Raw genomic sequence first — 24,327 nt, 5'->3', positions numbered from 1 at the left:
TCACTAACACTTAGAGTTTATTTATACTTTCATTAAGTATAACATAAGATTTTGTGGTATCCACTGGTGTAAATATTTTAAATTAAAGATCAAATTCATTCATTGTATTCATATGGGATCAAAAAGTGTAGCTGTAAAAAATCATCAAAATCGGAGTTAAAATAACCGTTAAATCGTGATTTTTTGTTTGTAACCGTCGAAAAATTTTGTCTCGTTACTTGATCTCTGAATATTTGTTTTTCGTATTTTTGGCGTATACGATCTCGAAGTATATACAAACAAGTTTAACGGTTGGATCGTTGAATGGTGTGTGTGTGTGTGTATATACAGGGGCGGATCTATATAGGGATGGGGGTGATCCGAGACCCTTTGAAGGTCAAGAGAAACGCTTGTGAAGTACCATGGAGGACCACCCTAAACTTTAGATAGAGCTTTATGAAGGACTGAATATAAATCATTGTGAAAAATAAAAATTAGGTATAAGATCCACAACTGAACTGGGTTTTCTTCGCCGGAGTTTGAATATGTAGTTGCAGAACCGGCTGGTTAAAGTCAATGGAGAAGATCAATTGTGTCTGTCCTTCTGTCTTGTATGAAAATGGTGCCGTTTTTGCTTCTTTTTTTTTTTTTTTTTTTTTTTTTTTCCTTCTTATCTCTTTTTTCCAGTTGGACCCACTATCTTCTCTCTAAATAATTTTTTTTTTTTATCCCATTCTATTGTTTGGCCCTTTTTTATATCCTTGCAATATATTGAAAGCTAAACATAATTGTAACCTTTTAAATTAATAGCCTTCACCTCATAATTATTAATATCTCATATGAAAGAAAACCTTTTAATTTACTAGTATTCTTGAAAAATAAAAAGTAAAAAACTTTTCAATTTACTAGTTCTCAAGAAAATTGACACTAAATATTGTGATAAGACTTTTAATCGCTAAAAGACAAAACAGGGATGCCAATGTACATGCAAAGTGTTCATTTAAAAAATAGAGAAAAAATTTTACCCCCCACACACTATTTCCGTTTACAAAATCTTTGAATCTTTTATACTAAAACTACTCGAGGTTGAAATCCTGCATTTGCCACTGTGTGTGTGTATATATATATATTAAGTAGCTTTAAATTTATTTATTTTGTATGTATAACACTTAAGGAATTGAATAGTATCTATATTTATTAAGTAGCTTTAAATTTATTATTGTAGTTCGGATCGGGTTTTTATTAGAAACCTAGCATGCTGTGCAATGTCTCAAAAAATATCTCATATATATAGTAATCGCTAGTGAATGTCCAATCTAACTCCAGGCCCCGTGCCAATTGCCAGAGGAAAATCGCCTTTAGGCCTCGTGCCAGTTTCCCGTGTCTCTCAGCCCGTAGCCAGAGATTATTTCTTCAGACCCTATGCCAACATCGTAACCTCGCCCGTGACGAAATCTATCCCTCACCCCATAGTGGAATAAGGACCACTAAGTAAGTACAAAACCATTAAACATACATATATTTGAAAAGCAACTTCATAGTATAAAGTCATCCATCATTTATACTATAAAGAGATGTTCTAAATATTATATCGTCATCCATCAGAATATAAAGAACACAGGTTATAAGAAAAATAGTAATAAATCAAACTAGCCTCAATAAGCATGTTATTTCATAAAACGTTTCATAAAACATAATCATTAAATCATGTTTTTCATGTATGCATTTCTACTATTAAAACATGCATTTTTAGAAGGAGTCCACTCATAGATAATTCACCGCCGAAGAGCCATGCAAACTAGCGATGACGGAATCGTCACAATATATGTACCTAAGCACATAAAGGGTCAAATTAATAAAACTATATTAAGACGATTGAATTTGGGAAATGAACATCAAAACGGATTCAGGTTGTTGAATTACCCTAAGAAAGGTACCGGGTAAATTTCGTAAAGTCAATATAAGAATATTTTAGAGAATATTCCTTGATGGAATATTCTCTCATGGAATATTCCCCAACAGAATATTCCGCATAAAGGGGTTGGGCCGGCTAGGGTTTAGGATTTTGGACTTGGGTTACAAGGATTTGGGTCATGGGGGTATACGGCTCAAGGCCTAGAAAGGGTTTTAAGTTTAAGAGGTTATGGGGTTGGGCTACCCAAAATGGCTGGGTTCCAAGGGTTTTTTGATGGGTTGGGTTGGAGGGCAGCTAGGCTTGGGCCTGGCCTGCTGGGTTGGGTCTAAGTTTTAGGGTTAATAGGTTTAGGCTTTAGGCTAATGGGTTTGGGTTTCATTTGCTTGGGTTTAGGGAATTGGGTTTAGGTTGGGCTCGGCTTTGGTTTGGGCTGGGCTACCTTGAGCCGGTTCTTTGGCCCGTTTGTTATGTGGGTCGCCGGAACCAATTGAAGGAAAAGGCCGAATTCCGGCCGGGAGATTGAACAATCTTTAAACGTTCATAACTTTGTCAATACTCAACGAAATCAAGTTATTCAAAAATGAAAATCATAGTTCTTGTTCTTGACGAGAAGAAGAGAGTGGTGCCTTACATGACGTCTATATCGTCATTTTTTGCCGAAAAACGTCTCCAAAGCCGCGGAGGTCGCCAGAAACTAGTAAGATTCAAATGCATATAACTTCTTCAATACTCAACGAAATTAGGTGAAACAAAAAATAAATTTATAGTACTCAGTGAGACGAAGAGATTGATACCTGCACGCTGGCAAAATCACCGTGGTTTGACCGTAAATTGGCTCGAAAGCCATCAGATTTGCCGGTAAAACTAGGAAAACACCTCCCCGAGTTGTTCTACGTCCAACCAATGTACACAAACATCAAACCTACCATAACTAACCTTAGAAAACACCCCACAAGGTTTTAGAGTCTTACCCTTGGCTGTATAGGGCGGAACACGTCGGGGAAGGTTGCACAATGACTAAAGAGAGAGAGAAGCTTGAGGGAGGGGTTCCTCCATCAATTCTAGGTTCGTGGGTTCATCTAGAGGAGAACAGATGGTGGTGGAGGGTTGTTGTTGTTTATTGTGGAAGGGCCTTGGAAGGGCTGTTTTCAGAGAGAGCTGAGAGGAAGAGAGATTTGTGAGAGGGAGAGTGAAAGCTCACAGAAATGAGGAGAAAGAGATGAGAGTGGGATGGGGGACAAAAATCAGGGGTGGGCCCCATCTTGGGCACACCATTTTAAGGCATAAAGCAAAGTTTAAAACAAATAAAACCCAAACAATGTGAAAATACGAAAATACCCATTTCGCTCCGTAAAATTCGGAACGGGTTGTTAGAAGAACAAATGGTTTGCAAACTAAGAAAGTTGATCTATGGGTCGAAGCAAGCCTCAAGACAATGATTTTTAAAATTTGATGAGAAAGTGACAAGTTTTGGTTTCTTGGAAAGCAAAATTGACGATTGCTTGTACCTCAAGGTATGGGGCTCAAGGTTTATTTTTTTTAATACTGTACGTTGATGACATTTTGTTGGCAAGTAATGATCTCAATCTGTCACTAGAGACAAAGAAGTTGTTGTCAAAAACCTTCAAAATGAAGGACATGGGTGAGGCTATTTTTGTTCTAGGAAGAGATGTCTTTTGGGTCATTCTCAGTAGACTCACATTGAAAGTGTCAAAAAGGTTTAACATGCATAGCTGTTCGAAAGGAGAGGTTCCAATGAGCAAGGGAGAAAAGTTAAGCAAGTCTTAATGTCCTGATAATGAGATAGAAATGCAAGGAATGTCAAACATACCCTATACTTCAATTGTTAGGAGTCTAATGGATGCCCAAGACTAGATTTGGCCCTTGCAATAAGTATGCTTGGAAGATTTCAAGCAAATCTGGTGTCTCTTCAGTAAGACAACATGTACTTGTATGACCACAAAGAACTCATTGTATTATTTGTTATCCTCGTAAGAGACTAACCCTTATAATCGAACAAATACACAAGTTTGCCAACAGGAATCCAGATGCAGATTGCCGTTGAAGATTGTAGATTTTGGATACTAAAACCATGTAGATTTTAGAGGCAAACAAATTCAAAACAGACAAAACATATATGTTGATGTTAGGGTTTATAAAAAATATCATTTGAATACTTCCCGTCTCTATACGGATGAGATTTCCATAACAAATCACAAATTCCAGCAGACTAGGTCCAAATCCTAAACTAACAAAAAACTCAAATAATTAAATAGAGCTAAAATACTAATATTTTAAAACACATAGACCACGGTACTTGCCAAAAACAAAAAACATCGTTGCAAGAGAGTTGCAAGAGCATTTCCCGGCAATTCCCTTGGGAATTGGCTATTGAATGACCTAATGCCCATAGCAATTGGCTCCAGCCCATTCAAATAGCTTGGGCTCCAGGTAAGCTTGGGCTCTCCACCAGGCAGAAATCCACGAGCACATCACTTGAGGGATGTGACACAAGGCTGACGTTAGCAACTAATAAAAAAATTATAAAATATTAATAAAGAATTAATTAAAAAATATAAAAATATAATTACCACAATAAAGGAATTGGTTGCAGTTAGACAATTACGGTTCATTTAAAGGGATTGGTTGTCTGTATGCCAGGGGAGCCTAGCAACACTGGAAGTGCTCTAAGTAGTTGTAACTCTTTCAATTAAGAGTATTCACTAACTTCACCCAAAGTAAGTAATTAACAAAATAGTTGATGTGTACCACCTGAGGATATATTTTTCAAATATCCCACCACTTATATCATGACACCTAGTATATCTTTTTATGTTCGGAACATTGAAATTATTGAATCTCTCATAAAAAAAAAAACCACCGGAAATTCCCTTCCTTTTCTTCCTTCAAAAAGAAAAAGAGAGGGAAAAATTAGAAACCCAACTGCCCCAAGAGTAAATAAGAATACGTACGAGCCCAAGCCCATCACCCAACGAGAGAAAAAGCAAACAAGCCAACTCAGCCACTCCATGAAAATTCAACCACTCTCCAGAAGTCTCTGGTGTGACCTTCGACGTTCGAATTCTCCGACTGATTTTTTCTCACAACCTCCTAGTCCCTTCCACCACCTTCTCTTCCCCTCCAATGAAGCCCTTCACGAACCCTACTCACCCATATATATCCGAACCCCCAAACCCCACCTCACCATCAAACCAAAAGCATTTCAGCCAACCACATATTCAAATTTCCAGAGCATCCAGATTTTGCTTCCTTTTTCATTGTTTTCTCAAACCAATTATTCTATAGTTTCTTACTGATTTATTGTTCATGGCTTCAAAGACCCAAGGTAAGGCCATCGGCATCGACCTCGGTACCACCTACAGCTGCGTCGGGGTGTGGCAGAACGACCGCGTTGAGATCATAGCCAATGACCAGGGCAACAGAACCACCCCTTCCTATGTCGCCTTCACCGACACGGAGCGTTTGATTGGCGACGCAGCCAAGAACCAGGTCGCTATGAACCCCCAAAACACCGTTTTCGACGCCAAGAGACTCATCGGCAGGCGGTTCTCCGACCCTTCTGTCCAGAGCGACATGAAGCACTGGCCTTTCAAGGTCGTTGCTGGTCCTGGCGACAAGCCCATGATTGTGGTAAATTACAAAGGCGAAGAGAAGCAGTTTGCGCCGGAAGAGATATCTTCAATGGTGCTGACTAAGATGAGGGAGATTGCCGAGGCTTATTTGGGTCACCCTTGCAACAACGCTGTGGTCACTGTACCTGCTTACTTCAATGACTCGCAGCGGCAGGCCACAAAGGATGCTGGCTCCATTGCCGGGCTCAATGTGATGAGGATTATCAACGAGCCTACTGCTGCTGCCATTGCTTACGGTCTTGACAAGAAGGGATCCCGGAGTGGCGAAAAGAATGTTCTTATTTTCGATCTTGGTGGAGGGACTTTCGATGTTTCTTTGCTCACAATTGAGGAAGGCATCTTCGAAGTGAAGGCTACTGCTGGCGATACTCATCTTGGTGGTGAGGATTTTGACAACAGGCTTGTTAATCACTTTGTGGCAGAGTTTAAGAGAAAGCACAAGAAGGATATTAGTAGCAACGCCAGAGCTTTGAGGAGGTTGAGGACTGCGTGCGAGAGGGCGAAAAGGACTCTGTCTTCCACCGCTCAGACCACCATTGAGATCGATTCGCTCTACGAAGGTATTGATTTCTATTCTACAATTACTAGGGCGAGATTTGAAGAGATGAATATGGATTTGTTTAGGAAGTGTATGGAACCTGTTGAGAAGTGTTTGAGGGATTCCAAAATCGACAAGAGTCGGGTTGATGAGGTTGTTTTGGTTGGTGGGTCGACGAGAATTCCCAAAGTTCAGCAGCTTTTGCAAGATTTCTTCAATGGCAAGGAATTGTGCAAGAGCATAAACCCTGACGAAGCCGTGGCTTATGGTGCTGCTGTTCAAGCTGCAATTTTAACTGGCGAAGGAAATGAGAAGGTCCAAGATCTGTTGCTTCTTGATGTCACTCCTCTCAGCCTCGGTCTTGAGACTGCAGGTGGTGTCATGACGGTTTTGATTCCGAGAAACACCACCATTCCTACCAAGAAGGAGCAGATCTTCTCTACCTACTCCGACAACCAGCCAGGAGTGTTAATTCAGGTGTATGAAGGAGAGAGGGCTAGAACCAAGGACAACAACCTCCTCGGTAAATTTGAACTCACGGGCATTCCTCCGGCGCCAAGAGGTGTCCCTCAGATCAATGTCTGCTTTGACATTGATGCAAATGGTATCTTGAATGTGTCGGCGGAAGACAAGACTGCTGGAGTGAAGAACAAGATCACCATTACCAACGACAAGGGAAGATTGAGCAAGGAAGAGATTGAGAGAATGGTGCAGGAGGCAGAGAGGTACAAGGCTGAAGATGAGGAGGTGAAGAAGAAGGTAGATGCCAAGAACTCCCTCGAGAATTACGCATACAACATACGGAACACTATCAAGGATGAGAAGATCACTGGAAAATTAGATCCTGCAGACAAGCAAAAGATTGAGAAGGCCATTGACGAGGCAATCGAGTGGCTAGACCGGAACCAGTTGGCCGAGGTGGAGGAGTTTGAGGACAAGCAAAAGGAGTTGGAGGGATTGTGCAACCCGATTATTGCCAAAATGTATCAAGGTGCTGGTGGGGATGTGCCGATGGGCGGTGGTGCTCAGATGCCTGGAGGTGGAAACGCTAGCTCCGGTGGTGGATCAGGAGCCGGACCTACGATTGAAGAGGTTGATTAAGCTTGAACTCTACTCTTTGTATGATGAGTTATCTTGAGTTAGCGTGTGTGGAATAATGCATAGCCATAGCTGTAGGAATTAGGGAGGGTTTGCATAATATTATATCCAATGTATCTTTCAGCTTCTTTTGAAATCAAATAAGAACTTGTTTCGTTTTCTGCAAGTTTTCGTATTCTCTTTCGTTTTCTGTAAGTTTTCGTATTCTCTTTCATATTTTATGTTCCAAATCGAGCAGACGACTTTTGCAGCCAGTTTGTTTCCTCAAATTTCAAAGAATGTACTTGAACAATAAACAGAACGATGAACGAATAAAATTACACTCCAATAGTTACATAAATGTGAATCGTTCATTATAAACTGAAGCAAGTAAACAAGTAGTGATTGTTTAACAGAACCTATTAGCAATCAGATAATACGGGAATCTGTAACAAAGAAGATAAATTGAATCAAATCCTCGTAGATGACGAATCAAAATCATCGGGAGCAACCCTGGCAATCCAGCTATTGAGAGTCCTCTTAATATCAGCATGATTAACATAAGCCAACTCGTACATACTGCACAAATTCACCACAACGGTCTCGTTCAATGCCACCGTAGGCACCCTTTCGAGGGCATTCTCCAACACCTTGATTGAATCGGACAAGTCACGCAAGTACATCAAGCAAAGCGCCTTGTTGTTGATGGCTACGACGTCGTTTTGCTCCCTCTCAATGCACTCCTCATACTCCCTCACTGCAGACACGTAGTCTTTCCCCACCACGTACACCAAGGCCTTGTTCCTGCTTACTAGGTTCTTAAACTCGTTGCTCGCTTCACCCTGCTTCTCCACCAACCCTTGGACCACGTTGAAGGAGCTCTTAGCTCCCTCCAAGTCCCCCATTTGCATCTGAATGTAACCCAGTTTTGAAACCAAAATGGGGTCTGTGTAATCACGGTTAAGCAAGTCGTTGATCAAGCTCAAGCACACAGATACCTCCTTCTGACTCAAATGGACCCCTATAATACCATTCATTACAAACACCTCCCTTCTCTTCCACACAGAGACACTCACATTTTTTTCTTTTCCTTTGATCTTGCTCCGTACGAAATCTAACAAGCAGTACAGCCGATCCAGTCCCTCTTGTCGCTGGCCCAACTTGATGGGCAACAGGGCATAAAGCCACCTCAGGGAGAAAGGTACCATGGAGCCAACCCGGTTTGGGTACACTTTCGGATAGGTTTCATAGTGGTAGCGAGAGCTGTCGAGGTCTTCTAAGGAATCGATCTCGGCAGAGGCTTCAGGGAAACTACGTAGTTTAGTCAAGGCAAGGACATTATAGGTGAAATAAACAAGGTGGTCATGGGGTTTGTTAAGGAGGGATTGGGCTCGGGCCCGGGCCACCTTGTCAAGGATGGAACGCCATGAGCCACGGGTGGCAAGGTCCTGGAGCGAAGCGAGCTCATGGGCCACATCGTTGAGGGAGCCAAACTGGTCCGTCAATGGATCAGTGAAGAGGTTTGGGGTTTCCACGTTGGTAGTTACAGTTTGGGGATCAGGTGTTTCCGCATCCATATTTTGAACTCGTAAGGCGTAAACAGATACGAGATTTGATTTCAGTGGTGGGAAGGGAGTGGTTTGTTGTCTTCCCCTGGAGATGGTATTCCCTGCAGTTACTGTTTCGACGTCAATACCAAGCCGTGGCTATCAAAATACAATTGAGGACAAGTACAGGCTCAAATCATAGGTAGACTTGAAATTAGAGTTCCTGTACGATTCATCCTGCACAACCAAGCACCAACCTTTCCTAAAGTGAAAAGATTCATCCGTAGCTGCTAAAACAGAGAGCTATAAAACTAAAATTAATCTAATTAATAAGAAAATAAAATAAAATCAAGTAAAAGGGTTGAATTTTGTAGAATAAAAAGGACTAATTGCAAAGCTCAGTCTGTATTCTGTACTAGTTATGGATAATTTCATCTGGGATTAGGGGTTTTTTATGTCTCTGCTTATCATATATAATTAGGGTTTTCCATAATTTTTAAAATAAAATAAAAATAAAAATTTAAGGGCGATTTGTTTGAAGATTCGATTGATGATATTTGGTATTGCAAAATTACTCGCAGTGAATCCAATTATTCAAATTTAGGAATTACAAAGTTGAGAGGATCCCCAAATCAATTGAAATGGAAAACTCGGTCAGATCCGATGGCATAAATTTCAAACACGAACAAATAAACATCCAAATTAAATTGACATGAGCGAAGAGAGAAGAACTAACCAGAGCTTCAGCCTTCAGCCAATATGGGGAAGAAGAAGAAGAAAAGCGTTGGCGAGCTGACCTCAAGAAAAACCAACGCGTGCTGTGCTGCTGGAGAGGACGACGTCGTGCGTTATACTCTTTGTGTCGTTTTATCTTTTTTTTTTTTTTTTTTGGAAACTGGTAATATCATTAACCAAGGCCAAAGCCAAAGAGAGTATAGAAAGCTACATAAGGCTAACAGCATTAGACATGAAAGTAGAGAATAAATGAAATAATCCACGTCACGGAGGAGCACACGTGTCACCCTTAGACCTACTTAAACAAAAACTAGCTTGGAAAGTATGGCAGCCTATCCTTGTTCAGAATACGGACAAACGAAGATGAGGGTCGTTGAACCCAGACTAAGTCCTTCCTCTCCGCACCAGCATGTGACGCTACATAATCTACCGCTTCATTGGCTGATCTTGGCACCCAAGACCAGACACACGAACTGAAGGCCTCGCCAACCCCACGAATATCACATAACACCAGAAAGACTTCCCAAGATTCATGGTCAATGCATCCATTTGGCCATGATAATGTCTCCTTGAAGTCAGATTCCACCACAATACTATGGAAGCCCCACTGTCTCGCCATCACACATCCCTCTAGAACACCTCTTACCTCCACAGCCAAAGCACTTGATGCACATATCATTTTCCTACGCACCACCAAGCAGCAAAAGGTCGAATCCCGCATCACGACACCAATATGGTAGTACCTATCCACCCGTTTCCAACTAGCATCCACATTAACCTTAATTACACCTTACCCAGAAGGAGACAAAAGGGTATTGATACGAACGCGTGGATTCAATGAAACCCGCCCATTACTAACCCTCGAGCAAGCTTCCAGAAAGGATGAAACAGCGAGCGAAATGGTGAGCACAGTTCGCAATGGGGAGAGTTGCCGTGAGTTAAAAACCGCATCACACCTTACCTTCCAAATATACCAACAAGTAAACGTAACGTATGACATGGTTCTCCTCCTATCCTCTGCTAGTCTTGTGTGATCATTCCAAATACATTGGAGCCATAAGTGGAATGTAGGCACCGAATCTTTATCAATTTGAAGCCCCAAAGCACCCCCAAACCAAACCTGGCCTACACAAAGGCATATAAGTAAAACATGTTTAATAGATTTCTCCCGCTCATAACAAAAAGGACAAATAGGGGAAGTGGCATACCTTTGTCGAAATAAATTCATCTTCGTAGCAGTAGTCCCCCGAAGAGTCCTCCATAAGAAGTTCTTAATTTTTGGAGGGATCGGAATATTCCATATACACTTCCACACAATCAAATCAACTTCTGCTGAGAAGGAAAGGCGGAGACTCTGAGACCGGCGATTAATGCTATGGACCCAATGATACCCAGGTTTGACTGTGTATTGTCTCCTTCTATCAATCAGCCAAACCAGTCTATCTTTATGCCTAACCACACCGATCGGGCGTATTTAAGACCACATTTTTATCTCCTTCCGCCATTTCCATTTCTATAGAATCCAACTGCCAATCCTGAGAGGAATGATCAATAATAGAGGAGACTTGGTGTGAGAGATCCACGTCGACCCCCGGAATTGGGGCAGGGTGCCCAGAAGTAGGGGTTGGCACGGTGCGGTTCGGTGCGGTTCCACCCCTAAATTGGAACCGGAACAGAAATATATAACGGTTCGATTCGGTGCGATTCTACTTAAATTTATGACTAGAACATTACGGTTCGGTCTACACCGGTTCCGATTCGGTTCTTGCCGGTTTACGGTTCCTAATAATAAATTATTTGAACACCAAATCATTATGCATTCAAATACATCTTCTAAAACTGATTACATAAAGTTGCATACAACACATCTTTTTTAATGCAAATGTCTTTGGTAGTGGCACCAAGTCAACAAAAAGAGACAACTAAAATACATATGCACTGGTCAATCAGTCAACAAACAAAAAAATGATGAAACAAATTGCAAGTTTTCAGACTTCAGAGAGCAAGCAAGAAGCAGCAGCTCCTGTACACAATTTTTCAACCTATTTTTCAACCTATTATACCATGACATGTGTGTGTATATATAATTTATTTATTTATTATTAATAAAACGGTTCGGTTCGGTTCGGCCGGTTCTTGGTCATTCAAAACCGGAACCGGAACCGGTTTGAACGGTTCGGTTCGGTTTTTCACTCAAAGTTGACTTTTCCTGTCAACACGGTTTTTTTCGGTTTTTTTTCTTACGGTTCGATGCGGTTTTGCGGTTTGGCGGTTTTTATGCCCACCCCTACCCGGAAGCCAAGGATGAGATCTATCGATCAACCCAAAGCTGAGTATGCTCACCACTCATATTTTTCCAGTGAGCTCCATTAGCGATAATATCCCTGCCTGCGAAGCCCAAGAGGACCTACCCCCTTTTCGAGCCTCAAAGAAAGAGCAATTGGGAAAATATCGCTCTTGGATAACTTAGGCCCAAAGTGAATCGGGATTGTGAATAAGATGCCAACATTGCTTAGCCAATAATGCTAGATTAAATTCTTTTAGGTTCCTAAAGCCCATGCCCCCTCTTGTTTAGGTAATCCCAGAGATTCACGGCTTACCCAATGGATCTTCCTTTCTCCCACCTTTTGCCCCCACCAGAAATTAGAAACAACAGTGTCAATATCATTGTAGATATTGTCAGGAAAACAAAATATATTCATTGGGTAGGAAGGAATGGCTTGAGTGACCGCTTTGATTAAAACTTCCCTGCCGGCTTGGGAGAGAAAACTTTGACTACTAATAGATAAAGGTCTCAATCTAGATCTTCCTCCAATATTTGATCGTTGTTGTGAGGGTTGTGAAATTTGTGATGCAATTCCAAGTGGATGGGACCTTGGAAATGCTGAAGGCTACAACTTCAAGTTTTTCTTTGAGGATATGAAAGTCGAGTCCCATGGCTTGTTTCACTTGTTCATAGTTATGAATTTATTGATTTGATTGGAGTTGGTAATTTCAATTCAAGTACTACAAGGAACTTTGAAAATACAACTAATCAAATGAAGATTTATTGGGAAGACGTCCAGATCAAGACCTTGGCAGTGGAGCATATTTTATGCAACTCAAAGTTTCCCATTCATTCAAAGTATCTATTTGTTTGGAGTGGAAGATGTCAATATTTTGTCTCCAAAGCGGATGGTGATTCAAATTTGAGGACGAATTCTCTCCGACCCGGTGAGAATGATGCAGGACATGAAATAAGATCATCGGAAGATTCAATACATTTGGCTTTTGAAATTCAGCCGATATACATAGAATACAAGAGTTCTGAAGTAATGAATTTTATGTAATAATTCAATCTTTATTTAACGTAATAAATATAGGGGTGTGATATCCACACACCTTATTTTACTTCTCACACACCCTTCAAATTTTCGGCCGTCGGAATGGATGAATTAAAGAAGATCAACAGACAAAAATTAACAAGGGGTGTGTGGATAGCACATCCCTAAATATATGTTAGTGGGGTAGATTAAGTGGGGTTAATATTAATGAGTTCATTAACTCTAGTAATGATGCATGAACTATGATGCATGTATCAGTAATTATTAAGAAGGGGCTTAAGCATCTATAAATTCATGTATTTTTAGAGAAAAAGGGATAAGTTGTTTGAATTATCATATTGATATTTGAGTTGTAAACTCGTTTTTATATGCCTTTCTCTTTGTAAGAATCTGTTGCTTTGTTCTTTCTAGTGTCTATGTTGTAAGCTGGTACTAGAACGAAAGTTTATAGGGTTTTTAGGCCTCTTTTCGCACTAGGAGATAGTGGACCCTATATATCCATTCTATCTATCATTTTAATTCATTTCTATCTGCTGCGCCTTGCATCATAAAGCAAGGGGTCCCTTTTGTTGTCCCATTTCTGTATACCTTCCAAAATACTCACCTCCCCTATCTGATCTTACCACTTTAATTTGTTTCCCTAACTTCTAGTTTATAAACTTTAAAACAATTGAGCACTTGAGATTTTTCAGAAATCAAATAAAGGTAAGTGTACCTAGAAAAGTCATCAATGAAGAATACAAAGTAAGAGTTGCCACAAGTTGTCCTTGTTGGAAATGGACCTCAAACATCAGTGTGAATTATCTTTAACAGGTTATTACTTCTAGTTGAACTGGTCTTTTTATTTGAAATGGTAGTTTTGCCCTTGAAACAATCAATACGAGTTTCAAAAGCATTGAAGTTTAAGGTTGGCAGCACACCTATTTTCATTAGTCTCATCATCCTCTCTTTGGAGATGTGTCCTAATCTTCTATGCCATAGCATAAGAACCATCATTAGTTATCAATTTCTTAGGAGCATAAGTATCAACATTGAGACACTCATAAAAATAGGTGCATTGCACTTACCAAATATCTCAATTAAGTGATGCAAAACCAAGCAAATTATCATATTGATTCTTCAAATAAAAACGAATATAATTGTCATCACCAATGAATGAAAAACCATCTTGTACAAACTTAGTTGCAGAAAGTAAATTCCTTCTCATAGAAGGTACATAAAGCACATTGTTCAATACTAAAACATAACCAGAAGAAAGCTTTAACATGACTTGACCAACTGACTTAACAAGGACTTTGTTTCCATTTCCAACATAGATATTGTAATGCTCCTTACTTTGGCCCTTTTGGTTTTTAAATCCCTGCATTGAATTAGTTATATGCACACAACAACCAGTGTCAAACCACCATGAGTGTTGAGGTATAAAAACCATATTTGACTATGTTGTAACAAAGAGATTTATGACTGCAATACCTTTCTTAATAAGCCAAGCTTTAAATCTAGCGCAATCCTTTCTCAAATGCTCAGTGGAACCACATAAATGACACTTTTTAAGATTGATTTTATTAAATCTAAGACCAGTGCTAGTGGAGGCAAGATCAGACTTAATAGGTATAACAGAATTGGAAGCATGTTTCTTGGAACCAAGGTAAGGAGAACCTGACTTAGTTGCAGCTTTGCCAATTTTGAGTGCTGCAGGTTTGCTTGGTCCAAAAACTTTCCCCTTTCCTTTCCCATATTGCACCAGATTCACAGTGTCATGCTTACTCTTCTTCATTCTCTCCTCTTCTTGGCAACAAATGGAGATCAACTCATTGATATCCCATGTTTGTTTCTGAGTGTTATAGCTCACTTTGAGTTGTTCATATTCATTTGGCAGAGAATACAAAGCCAAATGAACAAGGAATTGATCTGCAATAGCTACATCCATTGCATTAAGCTTGTTAGACAGATTGACAAGTTTAAGCAAATGCTCTCGGAACACTCCCATTACCATCAAATTTGGCATTGATCAAATCTGAAAGATATACCCCAGTTTCAGCCTTATTAGATCTCTTATACTTTTCTTCAATCTTGGCAATATATTGCTTTTCCAAGTCACAATTTTGAATGCCACATCTTATATGTTCCTCCATCAAATTTTGCATGACCAGCAAAGACATCTATTAGCCCTCCCATTTGGCAAATGTTTCTTTCTCTGCAGCAGTGCTTGTCTCAGTTAAAGCAGTTGGTTGAGGTTGAGTGAATGCAATGCTAAATTCCAACATACCAAGATGCATTTCAATTTGCTGCTTCATGTCTTAAAATTAGTCCCATTCAACTTCAATGTTCATGAGATTGAGCAAGAAACTGTCCATATAATCATGAGTATGAATCTCAAATCTTGCATAGCCAATTATAAACACTAGAATATATATAAGTTCAATGCCTTTGGGCAAGAATGAATGTGTGTGTGTGTGTGTGTGTGTGTGTATTTCCAGTTTCATAACTTACTATACAATAACTTATAGCCAATCCCAGTAAATAGTTTCTTTGGAAAGTTTTCTACTTGTTAGAGCATATAAGTCACACATTGTTGTACATTATTGAATCTTACAGATTTGTGAGAGCAATTAAATCACTTTGGTGGTCCTTACAAGTTATTCTGATGATCCACTTAACAATGAAATATGTCTGCAATATAAGACGCTAAATTATATTCTTATGAACATAATGAACCATTCCATTTCTCCCTCATCTGATACAAACTTAGAATGTACCCTATGAGAAAAGATTTTTATAGAATGACAAGTTATAATTTCAGTGGTTGAGAAAAGTAGAATAAAATAAATACCAAGAGTTTGCAGAAAATTGATCATGCATACTTAGCAACCAATCCGTTAACACTTATTGTTGGTGAATCAGAATGAATTATATCATCACAGCAGCGGAAAACCAAAACATAGATAGTCATGTAGACAACTGAATGAGTCTAATGTCTACATTGGTTGGCTCTGATACCACATGTAGGCATTTTGATACTTAAAGAATTGATCAACCAGATCACTAGACTACATTTATATATTATGTCTTTGTCAACATGTAGTATTAGTATACAAATAAAGGAAAGGAAGTAAGACTTACTTGCAGGATTAGCCGTGAGGTCAGACAACCAACGCAAACTCTTTTGAACGGATTGTGAAGTTGCTATATAAAACCTTTGTAGTGATCTTCTCTTCTCTAGGACTCAGAATGGTTTCACTCTCGATAGGGCTAGTGCATATAAAATCTCATGTCCGAGAAGAGAGACCATACTGCAGTTATATTGTTCTTGAGATCACAACTGCTCCTCCTATAGTGGTAGCAGTTGTGTCCGCAATTTTAAGAGTTTGTAACCAACTCTTATTCCATTATCTTTAATTCTAATAATTTCCCTCTTATGTATTTTATCATGATTAAAATACTTGTAAGTCCATTATTAATACAAGTCCAATTAGTCCTCATAACATATTTGATATCATGGTTTTATTCTAACTCACATTCTTTTGAAAACCTTAAAGTGTATTTATGTGTGTATTCATTTTGTTCAGAATGAAATGATCTTATTCCTTGCAGCCGCAGATTAATAACGAATATGTTATCTTGCACAAATAGCCATATCCTACGAGGTGGTATTTCTCTCCCGATGTTGGAAAAGGTCTCAAGCTCGAACCCCCTTTCCCTGTTGATAAAAGAAAACTTGTGAGTTTAGTACGCCATTATCGAATATATAAAGGAACATGACGTGTATATGTACTGACCTCAGGTCTCCACAGAACAGTAGTGTAAAAATATTCCTCCAAAGTGAAAATGGTGGGGTTTCGGAATGTGCCTGCCCATCAAATATATGGGTTGCTCCTCTTTGACGCTACCATTTTCTGAATTCCTTTTTAAATTCTTTAAATATGTAGCTACAAACTAGAGAATATATAATATGGCATCCCTAAAGGCTTAAGGCCTAAGCCTTTAGCTTTTGGCAGAGTCTATCCCTAATTCCCTAGCTATCTCCCTGGCCCCTCCAACCAAGTTACAAAAAATGAAGGGAATGAAATTACACACATGCTTTTTATTCATCTTATGCACTCATGCCCTTTCAAGCTCGGCTCTCCGGAGCTTCTTCGAGTTAGAACATGAAGATGTACGAGGACGGGAAATTCATGGTAAGAGATTTAACCCACTTATTATTTCAACTGAATGATCTTAGAATCACTGAATAATGGTGCAGTGAATATTCTTTAGTAGTGAGGCATGCTGGTGTTGGTGGCGCAGTCGAGCCGTATGGAGAAAAACATGAAACGGACGATTCAAGGAAGGCCCGAAGAGGGAAAGGGGGAGTTGGTTCAAATATTGCTCATCAGCGCCTAAAAAGTAGTGCAACACCGATGATTAGAAGGTCCCAGCAGCCCTTCCTCTTGACCAAAACCATGTTGCAAGTAACCTTTGCTTTGATTTTCATTCTTCGCTTTCAATTACTCTAAACATGTTTCGATTTGTCGGAAACAGATATGAAGCGTTGGATTGTTTTTGCTTTTGGTCAATTTGCTTTGTTTATTGAGAATGTTTCTCCCATTCTATTTGTTTCAATTAATAAGGGTAAAGGGTTTAGGGCAAGTTTTTGTTGATATCTTTATTTTTGTTGGCAAGTTTGTTTGTAAGCTTGTACCATAACTGTTGATTTTCTTTCATCGTCTTTTATCTGTTTTCCTTGTTTTTGTTCTTTCTGTCTTCTCATGTTTCTGCAACAATTGCATTTGCATCCATATGCTTCTGGAAAACGAAGGAAAAGACCGATTTAACGTGCATGGTCAGTAAATCTAGTAAGAGAATAGAATAATCAATGAGGCAGAGAGGTTGCAATAAACTGCAAAGCAAGACACCATCAATGGAAAAATATTGTACGTGTTCACATCAAACACAAATCGTAAGTCCAGGCGGTAATACCAAAACCAATGTATTACGTGTTCATTTCCCTTCAGACTCAGATGATCAGATGATCATATTACTAGCAGTCACATAAACTAGTAAATGAATATGTTATTGTATGAGTGGTAATTCTCTTTCCGATGTTGGAACTTGGAAGAGGCCTCAAGTTTGAACCCCCGGCCCTTTCCTCGTTGATCAATTTAGTATGTCATTATTGGATATATAGAATATAGTGAAGATAACATGAATTTCATGGTGTTGGTCATATGCTAAGCTTAACAAACACAACAGTAGTGTAAAAATATTCCTCCAAAGCAAAATTAATGGTAGGGTTTCGGAATGTGCCTGCCTATCCAAGATATGGATTGCTCATCTCTGATGCTACATTGGCTGAGTTCCTTTTTATATTCTCTGAATATGTAGCAACAAACTAGAGGATATATAATACGGCATCCCTAAAGGCTAAGGCATAAGCCTTTAGCTTTTGGCAGTCTAAAACAAAATGAAGGGAATGGGAATGAAATTACTTACATGCTTCTTATTCATCTTATGCACTTATGCCCTTTCAACCTTGGCTCACACGAGCGTCTTCAAGTTAGAACATGAAAATGGCATACAAGGACGAGCTATATTGATCTTTTGAACCCCGGACTAGTGTTGTACTGAACTTTTTGTGGTAGTGAGGCGAGCTGGTGTGGGATGATTCGAGGAAGAACCAAAGATGGAAAAGGGGAAATGGCGGTGCAGATGCTGCTCATCGGCGCCCAACTGACAATAGTAGTGCAACACCGGTGCTAGCAAGGTCCCAGCAGCCCTTTCTTGTTCTTACCTTTCAATCACTTTGACATGTTCCGATCCATGAATATGCAGGTTTGGTGTGTTTTTGTTTGGCCAATAAGCTTTGCTTTGTTATTTGGGAATTTTTCTCACATTTTCCTTGGTGTTTACCTGTTAATCCAATTTGTTGTAATTATGCTTGTAAGTGGATGTGTGCTGATATCTGTTTTTTTGTTGGTAAGTTTTCAGAAATTGTTTGTCAGCTTGTACCAGCATTGTTTTGCTATGTATTCATTTAATCTCTCTCTGAAACAGGACTTCAACATTTTTGTATCTTCTGCAAATTAGGAAAAACAATTGAGCTCCTTAATCCTAAACCAAAGAACCGTAAAGATATGCAACGATCAATACCACGAAACATGGTAAATGTATATGACTATAGCACGATCACACCAGTAAGCGAGAAAACAAAAACAGATCTTTAGGTTCTGCACATATGATTCCGAAATTTCGAGAGCTTATACCAGATTGTAGCTTTAGCAGAGACAATTACCCTTCATGCAACCAAAAAGATAAAACAAAATTAAACATTACGTAAATTTAGTATCAATAAGTAATACAATTGTTGTCAAAGTCCTTAGATGCGTACAACTTGTGTTCTATATCAGGTCGAGCAAATAGTCAACCGACATAAGTATTCCCAATGGCATTAACCATGTATGAACAAAAAAGCACTAGGAAAGAAACACGACCACTTTCGAAAATTTAGGCAAACCAGATGATGACCGAGCTGGCAGTAACTCAAACCAGGTTAAACTTATCACACATATCGTTTCCTTATATGTCATACAACAACTTCGAAAAGGATTTCATGTGTTCGGTTTGCAGAGAAATGGCCAGCGATGAACTCCCATCATTGGTTTCACTTGGTATTATCAACGCCAATCCCTCGAATGCAATTCCACCAGGTCCCATGAAAATGGGCTGACCCTATCCAAAGTCGGCATCATGGATTGGCAGCCTAACCCAACTAGTTATAGTTGAATATAAGAGTGCATGATTAACAAACGAACAAACTAACTATAAACTAATATAATTTTATTAAGTGAACGAACGATTGCCATGACGGCTACATAACCCAAGAGACCACATTGCGAATGACTTAATTAAAATAAACTAACGGGTAAGAAACTCTAATAACCTTGGCCCACAAGAAAGCCATAAACAATAATAAAATAATAACTAATTTCCCAACATCCCCGTCAAACTCATGGTGGTACACGTCATGAGTTTGCCAACAAGCAGATGTGGATGCAAGTTCCGTTAGACAGGTTGACAACGCAAGCTCCGTTAGGCGGACACGACAAGCGAGTCGGGTGCCGGGTGCGAAGGAGGTTCTGATCAGGCGATCATCTGACTGTGCGTGCAGTAACGTCTGTGGTATAGCAGTTGTGCAGTGGTCGTCCGTGCAACAGTGCAACAAGGACGTGATGAGCAGCGGGCATGCAATCCTAGATCAATCGAATCTGGGTGATGGTATGAATACGGATCAGTGGGTCAGGTTCAGGGTTCCTGATTGCAGCGACAACATGGGTGGATGGTGATGAATACGTCTGATCACGGTGCCAGTGATCAGATCGTTGGGAAGGGAATCGGAACAAGCATAGCAGTGGACAACAGCAGGGGCAACGAAGGGCTGGTGGCTTGGTGCGACTCCGGCTCCAAACTTTAACATATTTTTGTTTTTTTAAACAACAAACAAAGGTTAACCCAAACCAAAAAACAAAAAGGTTTCACAGAACGAAAATGGACAAAACAAACAACAACAACAACAAAGCCTTTTTTTACTAAGTGGGGTCGGCTATATGAATACTAGAACGCTATTGTGTTCAGTTATGTGTCATATTCTCCGTTAGATCCAAATACTCTATACTAGAACGCTATTGTGTTCAGTTATGTGTCATATTCTCCGTTAGATCCAAATACTCTAAGTCTTTAAGAGTCTCTTCCAAAGTTTTTCAGGGTCTTCCTCTACCCTTTTGGCCCTGGACTTCTGTCCCGTAATCGCATCTTCTAACTAGAGTGTTAGTAGGCCTTCTTTGCACATGTCCAAATCACAGTAACCGATTTTCTCTCATCTTTCTTTTAATTTCGGCTACTCCTACTTTACCTCGGATATCCTCATTCCTAATCTTATCATTTCTTGTGAGCCCACACATCCAATGAAGCATCCTAATCTCCGCTACACCCATTTTATGTATGTGTTGATGCTTCACTACCCAACATTTTGTGCCATACAACATCGCCGACCTTATTGCCGTCCTATAAAAAATTTCCTTGAGCTTCAGTGGCATACGGCAGTCACACAACACGCCGGATGCACTCTTCCACTTCATCCATCTAGCTTGTATTTTATGGTTAAGGTCTCCATCTAATTCTCCGTACTTTTGCAAGATAGATCCTAGGTAGTGAAAGCGGTCGCTCTTTGGTACTTCCTGATCTCTGATCCTCACCCCTAACTCATTTTGCCCTCCATTTACACTGAACTTGCACTCCATATATTTTGTCTTTGATAGGCTTAGGCGAAGACCTTTAGATTCCAATACTTCTTTCCAAAGGTTAAGCTTCGCATTTACCCCTTCTTGAGTTTTATCTATCAACACTATATCGTCTGAGAAAAGCATACACCAAGGAATATCATCTTGAATATGTCCCGTTAACTTATCCATTACCAATGCCAAAAGGTAAGGACTTAAGGATGAGCCTTGATGTAACCCTACAGTTATGGCGAAGCTTTCTGTTTGTCCTTCATAAGTTCTTATGGCAATCTTTGCTCCATTACACATATCCTTTATAGCTTGGATATATGCTACTCGTACTCATTTCTTCTCTACAATCCTTCAAAGAATGTCCCTTGGGACCCTATCATATGCTTTTTCCAAATCTATAAAGATCATGTGTAAATCTTTTTTCCTATCTCTATATCTTTCCATCAATCTTCGTAAAATATAGATTGCCTCCATGGTTGAGCGCCCTAGCATAGACCCGAAATGGTTGTCTGAACCCATGTCTCTTGCCTCAATCTATGCTCAATGGATGGAATGTTTGCAAAGAAATCTGTTTTCATTATCAGGGCCACCAAAAGACTGGATATTAAAGATCCTGCACTTCTGTGTCTAGGCCGTCTGGATCAGTATATTTACATTCCTCTCCCTAATGAGGAATCTCGTTATCAAGTATTCCAGTCTTGCTTAAGGAAGTCTCCAATTTTTTAAAGATGTGGACAGCAGAGCCTTTGCCAAGTAACTATCGGTTTTAGTGGTGCAGATATAATGGAAATATGCTAGCGTGCTGAGAGAACATTAAGAATGATATTGAGAGGGAGATGAGGAGAAATCAGAATCCTGAGGCAATGGAGGAGGACGTTATTGATGAAGTAGCAGAGATCAAGGCAACTCATTTTGAGGAATCGATGAAGTATGCTCGTAGGAGTGTTAATGATGCAGATATCTACAAGTACCAGGCATTTGCGCAGACACTGCAGCAGTCAAAAGGGTTTGGAACATATTTCAAGTTTGCAAACGATGCTTCCAGTAGAGGTGCTGCTTCTGGGGCTGGTGAAGATGACCTTTACAATGTATAGTTTCATGATAAGCATATTTTTCATTCTTTAAATTCCAATTTTTCATTTTGTATTACATCAATAGTACAACCGTAGAAGTGTCCGTTTAATGATCATTGTACCCAAAATTATGATCATATTACTCAAATAAATGTTGAATTAGTTGAAAGCATAGTACATGATTTGTTTTCATCGTTTTTTATTAAACCCTTTTGCTTGTTTCTGTTCTTTCTTTCTTTTCATGTTTCTGCAATAATCGCATTTGCAGGTATGTTCTTCTGCAAAACGAAATAAATGGTGATTAAATCATCTAAGAGCAATAGAAGACACCATCAATTGAAAAATAATGGTTACTTTTTCTAGAGATTGATTTCAAGCAATGTTTCTGACAAATGAACCAGAAATTCGACGTAATGGACGTTATAGTTTCAAAACCAAACCATAAAGGACATATTTTTGACTCAATTTCTCACATCAAGCACAACTTGTAATCGTCCAGGTGGTACTGGTAAACAGGTGTATTTTTGTGTGTATTCATTTTGTTCGGAATGAAATGATCTTATTACTAGCAGCCACATAATTTAATAACAAATATGTTATCCTACACAAATAGCCATATCCTACCAGGTGATATTTCTTTCTGATGTTGGAAGAGGTCTCAAGCTTGAACCCCCTTTTCCCTTTTAATAAAAGAAAACTTATTAGTTTAGTATGCCATTATCAAATATAAAGGAACATGACGTGTGAAGAAAGTTAGGGTTCCACCATAAAACCAATTGGCAATATGGAGAGTAGCCCAACCTCTTATACGTTCATGCAAAGTCCCTCCTCCCATCAATGTGGGACCCATTCTCAACACGCCCTCTCACGCGTGGCTAATTTTCGAACCTAACACATGGACAACACAACGGACTGATGTGGAGCATGTAACAACCCGTTCTGATTTTTATTTAAGAATTTTAGAACGAGGGCATTTTGGACATTTCATGCCTGAGAGATATTTTGAGTTTGCTTTTGGATATTGTTTAGTGTGCCCAAGGGGCCCACCCTTGATTTTGTCCCCCAGCCCAAAACACTCCCCTTCTCTCTCTCTCTTTCTCTCTCTCTCTCCCTTACTTTTCTCTTTTCTCTTTTCTCTCTGTGTTTTCCCCGAGCTCTCTCTCACAACTTACTTTCTCCATCTCTCTCCCTTGCTGCATCCCTTTCCCCCGAGCACCACACACCCAAGGAACCATGACAAACGACGACACCACCTCCATCGTGATAGGCCTCTCTCTCTCTCTCCTCTATGAAGTATAGAGAACCCAATAATGTTCTTTGGCGATGGACCGCAGTTTACTTGGATTTCCTAACCACTTCCATGCCGCGGCTGGGCCTAAAAATGGTTTGTTTCACTTCCCATCACTCGTAGTTTAATTTCCTTGGTTTAATCGCCAAGTATGGTTGAGAATCGAAGTCGATCAGAGCTCGGAAAGCTTCGGCCTTCTCCTTCTTCGAAACCAGGTCAAAACGACCCACGCCCGGAAACTCAGTTATTTCCTGGCCCAAATCCTTGGGCCAAGCTACCAGGGCAAACCCAAATGAACCCAGCCCAGTTGTTAAGCCTAAACCCAATATAACTCAGGCTTTTGGGCCGTGCAAACCCAAGCCTTCGGCCCAAGGAACCTAGGTCCAAACCCATTTGTTAACCCAACCCAAAAACCCTTGGGCTTGCCCAGAACTAAACCCAAGCCCAACTGGGAACCAAAAGCCCAGGCCTAAACCCAGTCGGAGCCCAGATCCTAGTCAGAGGGTGGGTCCGCGCATAGACCTACGCGTGGGTGCCCCTGTGTCGGCACATAAAGCACACGCAACTTCACCAGAGGCACTATGCTCTGCCGTCCATGACAACTTTTCTGGTGAACTTTCCGGCGACCCATCTTGGCTTGTGGCCATTGAGGCCGCCACTTTACAACAGCATGTGGAGTACCCGAGGTCCTTATGTCTTTCAACATCCTGAATCCGTTTATGACGTCCGTTTTTCGAAATTCAATTGTTTAAGTAGAGTTTTATCAATTGGACCCTTTATGTGCTAGGTGCATTTATTGTGGCATTTCCGTCTTCGCTAGTTTGTATGGCTCTTCGACAATGAAATATCAATGAGTGGACCCCTTCCAAAATGCATAATTTTACTATTATTAATGCATAAATGAAAAACATGATTTAATGATTACGTTTTAT

At 39.9% G+C, this 24,327-nt stretch overlaps 2 protein-coding genes, 1 long non-coding RNA gene and 2 pseudogenes across 6 annotated transcripts; 3 read left to right on the top strand and 2 right to left on the bottom strand.

Moving 5' to 3' along the window:
* Window positions 1–5,097: 5,097 nt before the first annotated feature.
* Window positions 5,098–9,623, bottom strand: LOC137708446 (Tetratricopeptide repeat (TPR)-like superfamily protein). 4 transcript variants are annotated; one of them, XM_088689247.1, is made up of 3 exons: window positions 9,446–9,548; window positions 8,967–9,012; window positions 5,098–8,840 (listed from the first exon to the last, which is right to left on the bottom strand). In XM_088689247.1, the coding sequence occupies exon 3, from the start codon at window positions 8,737–8,739 to the stop codon at window positions 7,633–7,635; it is 1,107 nt and encodes a 368-aa protein (XP_088545373.1). In that variant the 5' UTR covers window positions 8,740–8,840; window positions 8,967–9,012; window positions 9,446–9,548; the 3' UTR covers window positions 5,098–7,632. The 4 variants fall into 4 exon arrangements, with proteins under 4 accessions (XP_088545373.1, XP_068303628.2, XP_068303629.2 ...); XM_068447527.2 differs by lacking the exon at window positions 8,967–9,012 and having other exon boundaries at window positions 9,446–9,623; XM_068447528.2 differs by lacking the exon at window positions 8,967–9,012 and having other exon boundaries at window positions 5,098–8,831; window positions 9,446–9,597.
* LOC137708445 (heat shock 70 kDa protein) lies at window positions 5,222–7,349 on the top strand. The gene has a single exon (XM_068447525.2). The coding sequence runs from the start codon at window positions 5,222–5,224 to the stop codon at window positions 7,184–7,186; it is 1,965 nt and encodes a 654-aa protein (XP_068303626.2). The 3' UTR covers window positions 7,187–7,349.
* Window positions 9,624–14,125: 4,502 nt separating the features above from the next.
* On the bottom strand, window positions 14,126–15,105 carry LOC148689652 (uncharacterized; annotated as a pseudogene).
* A 1,304-nt stretch (window positions 15,106–16,409) lies between these two features.
* On the top strand, window positions 16,410–17,480 carry LOC148689651 (uncharacterized). The gene is made up of 2 exons (XR_015958309.1): window positions 16,410–16,945; window positions 17,025–17,480. It is a non-coding gene; the product is annotated as an uncharacterized LOC148689651 (long non-coding RNA).
* Window positions 17,481–21,577: 4,097 nt separating this feature from the next.
* Window positions 21,578–22,281, top strand: LOC148689650 (cell division cycle protein 48 homolog pseudogene; annotated as a pseudogene).
* Window positions 22,282–24,327: the final 2,046 nt, after the last annotated feature.

The sequence above is a fragment of the Pyrus communis genome, chromosome 17, assembly GCF_041283825.1.
Source record: "Pyrus communis isolate YQ-2024b chromosome 17, ASM4128382v1, whole genome shotgun sequence".
Lineage (NCBI taxonomy): Eukaryota > Viridiplantae > Streptophyta > Magnoliopsida > Rosales > Rosaceae > Pyrus > Pyrus communis.
Note: the sequence above shows the minus strand (reverse complement) of the source record. Positions and strands in the feature narration are given on the sequence as shown.

Excerpts from the sequence above, each read along its gene's own strand:
- LOC137708445 (XM_068447525.2), top strand. The coding sequence starts at position 5,222 with ATGGCTTCAAAGACCCAAGGTAAGGCCATCGGCATCGACCTCGGTACC.
- LOC137708446 (XM_068447527.2), bottom strand. The coding sequence starts at position 8,739 with ATGGATGCGGAAACACCTGATCCCCAAACTGTAACTACCAACGTGGAA.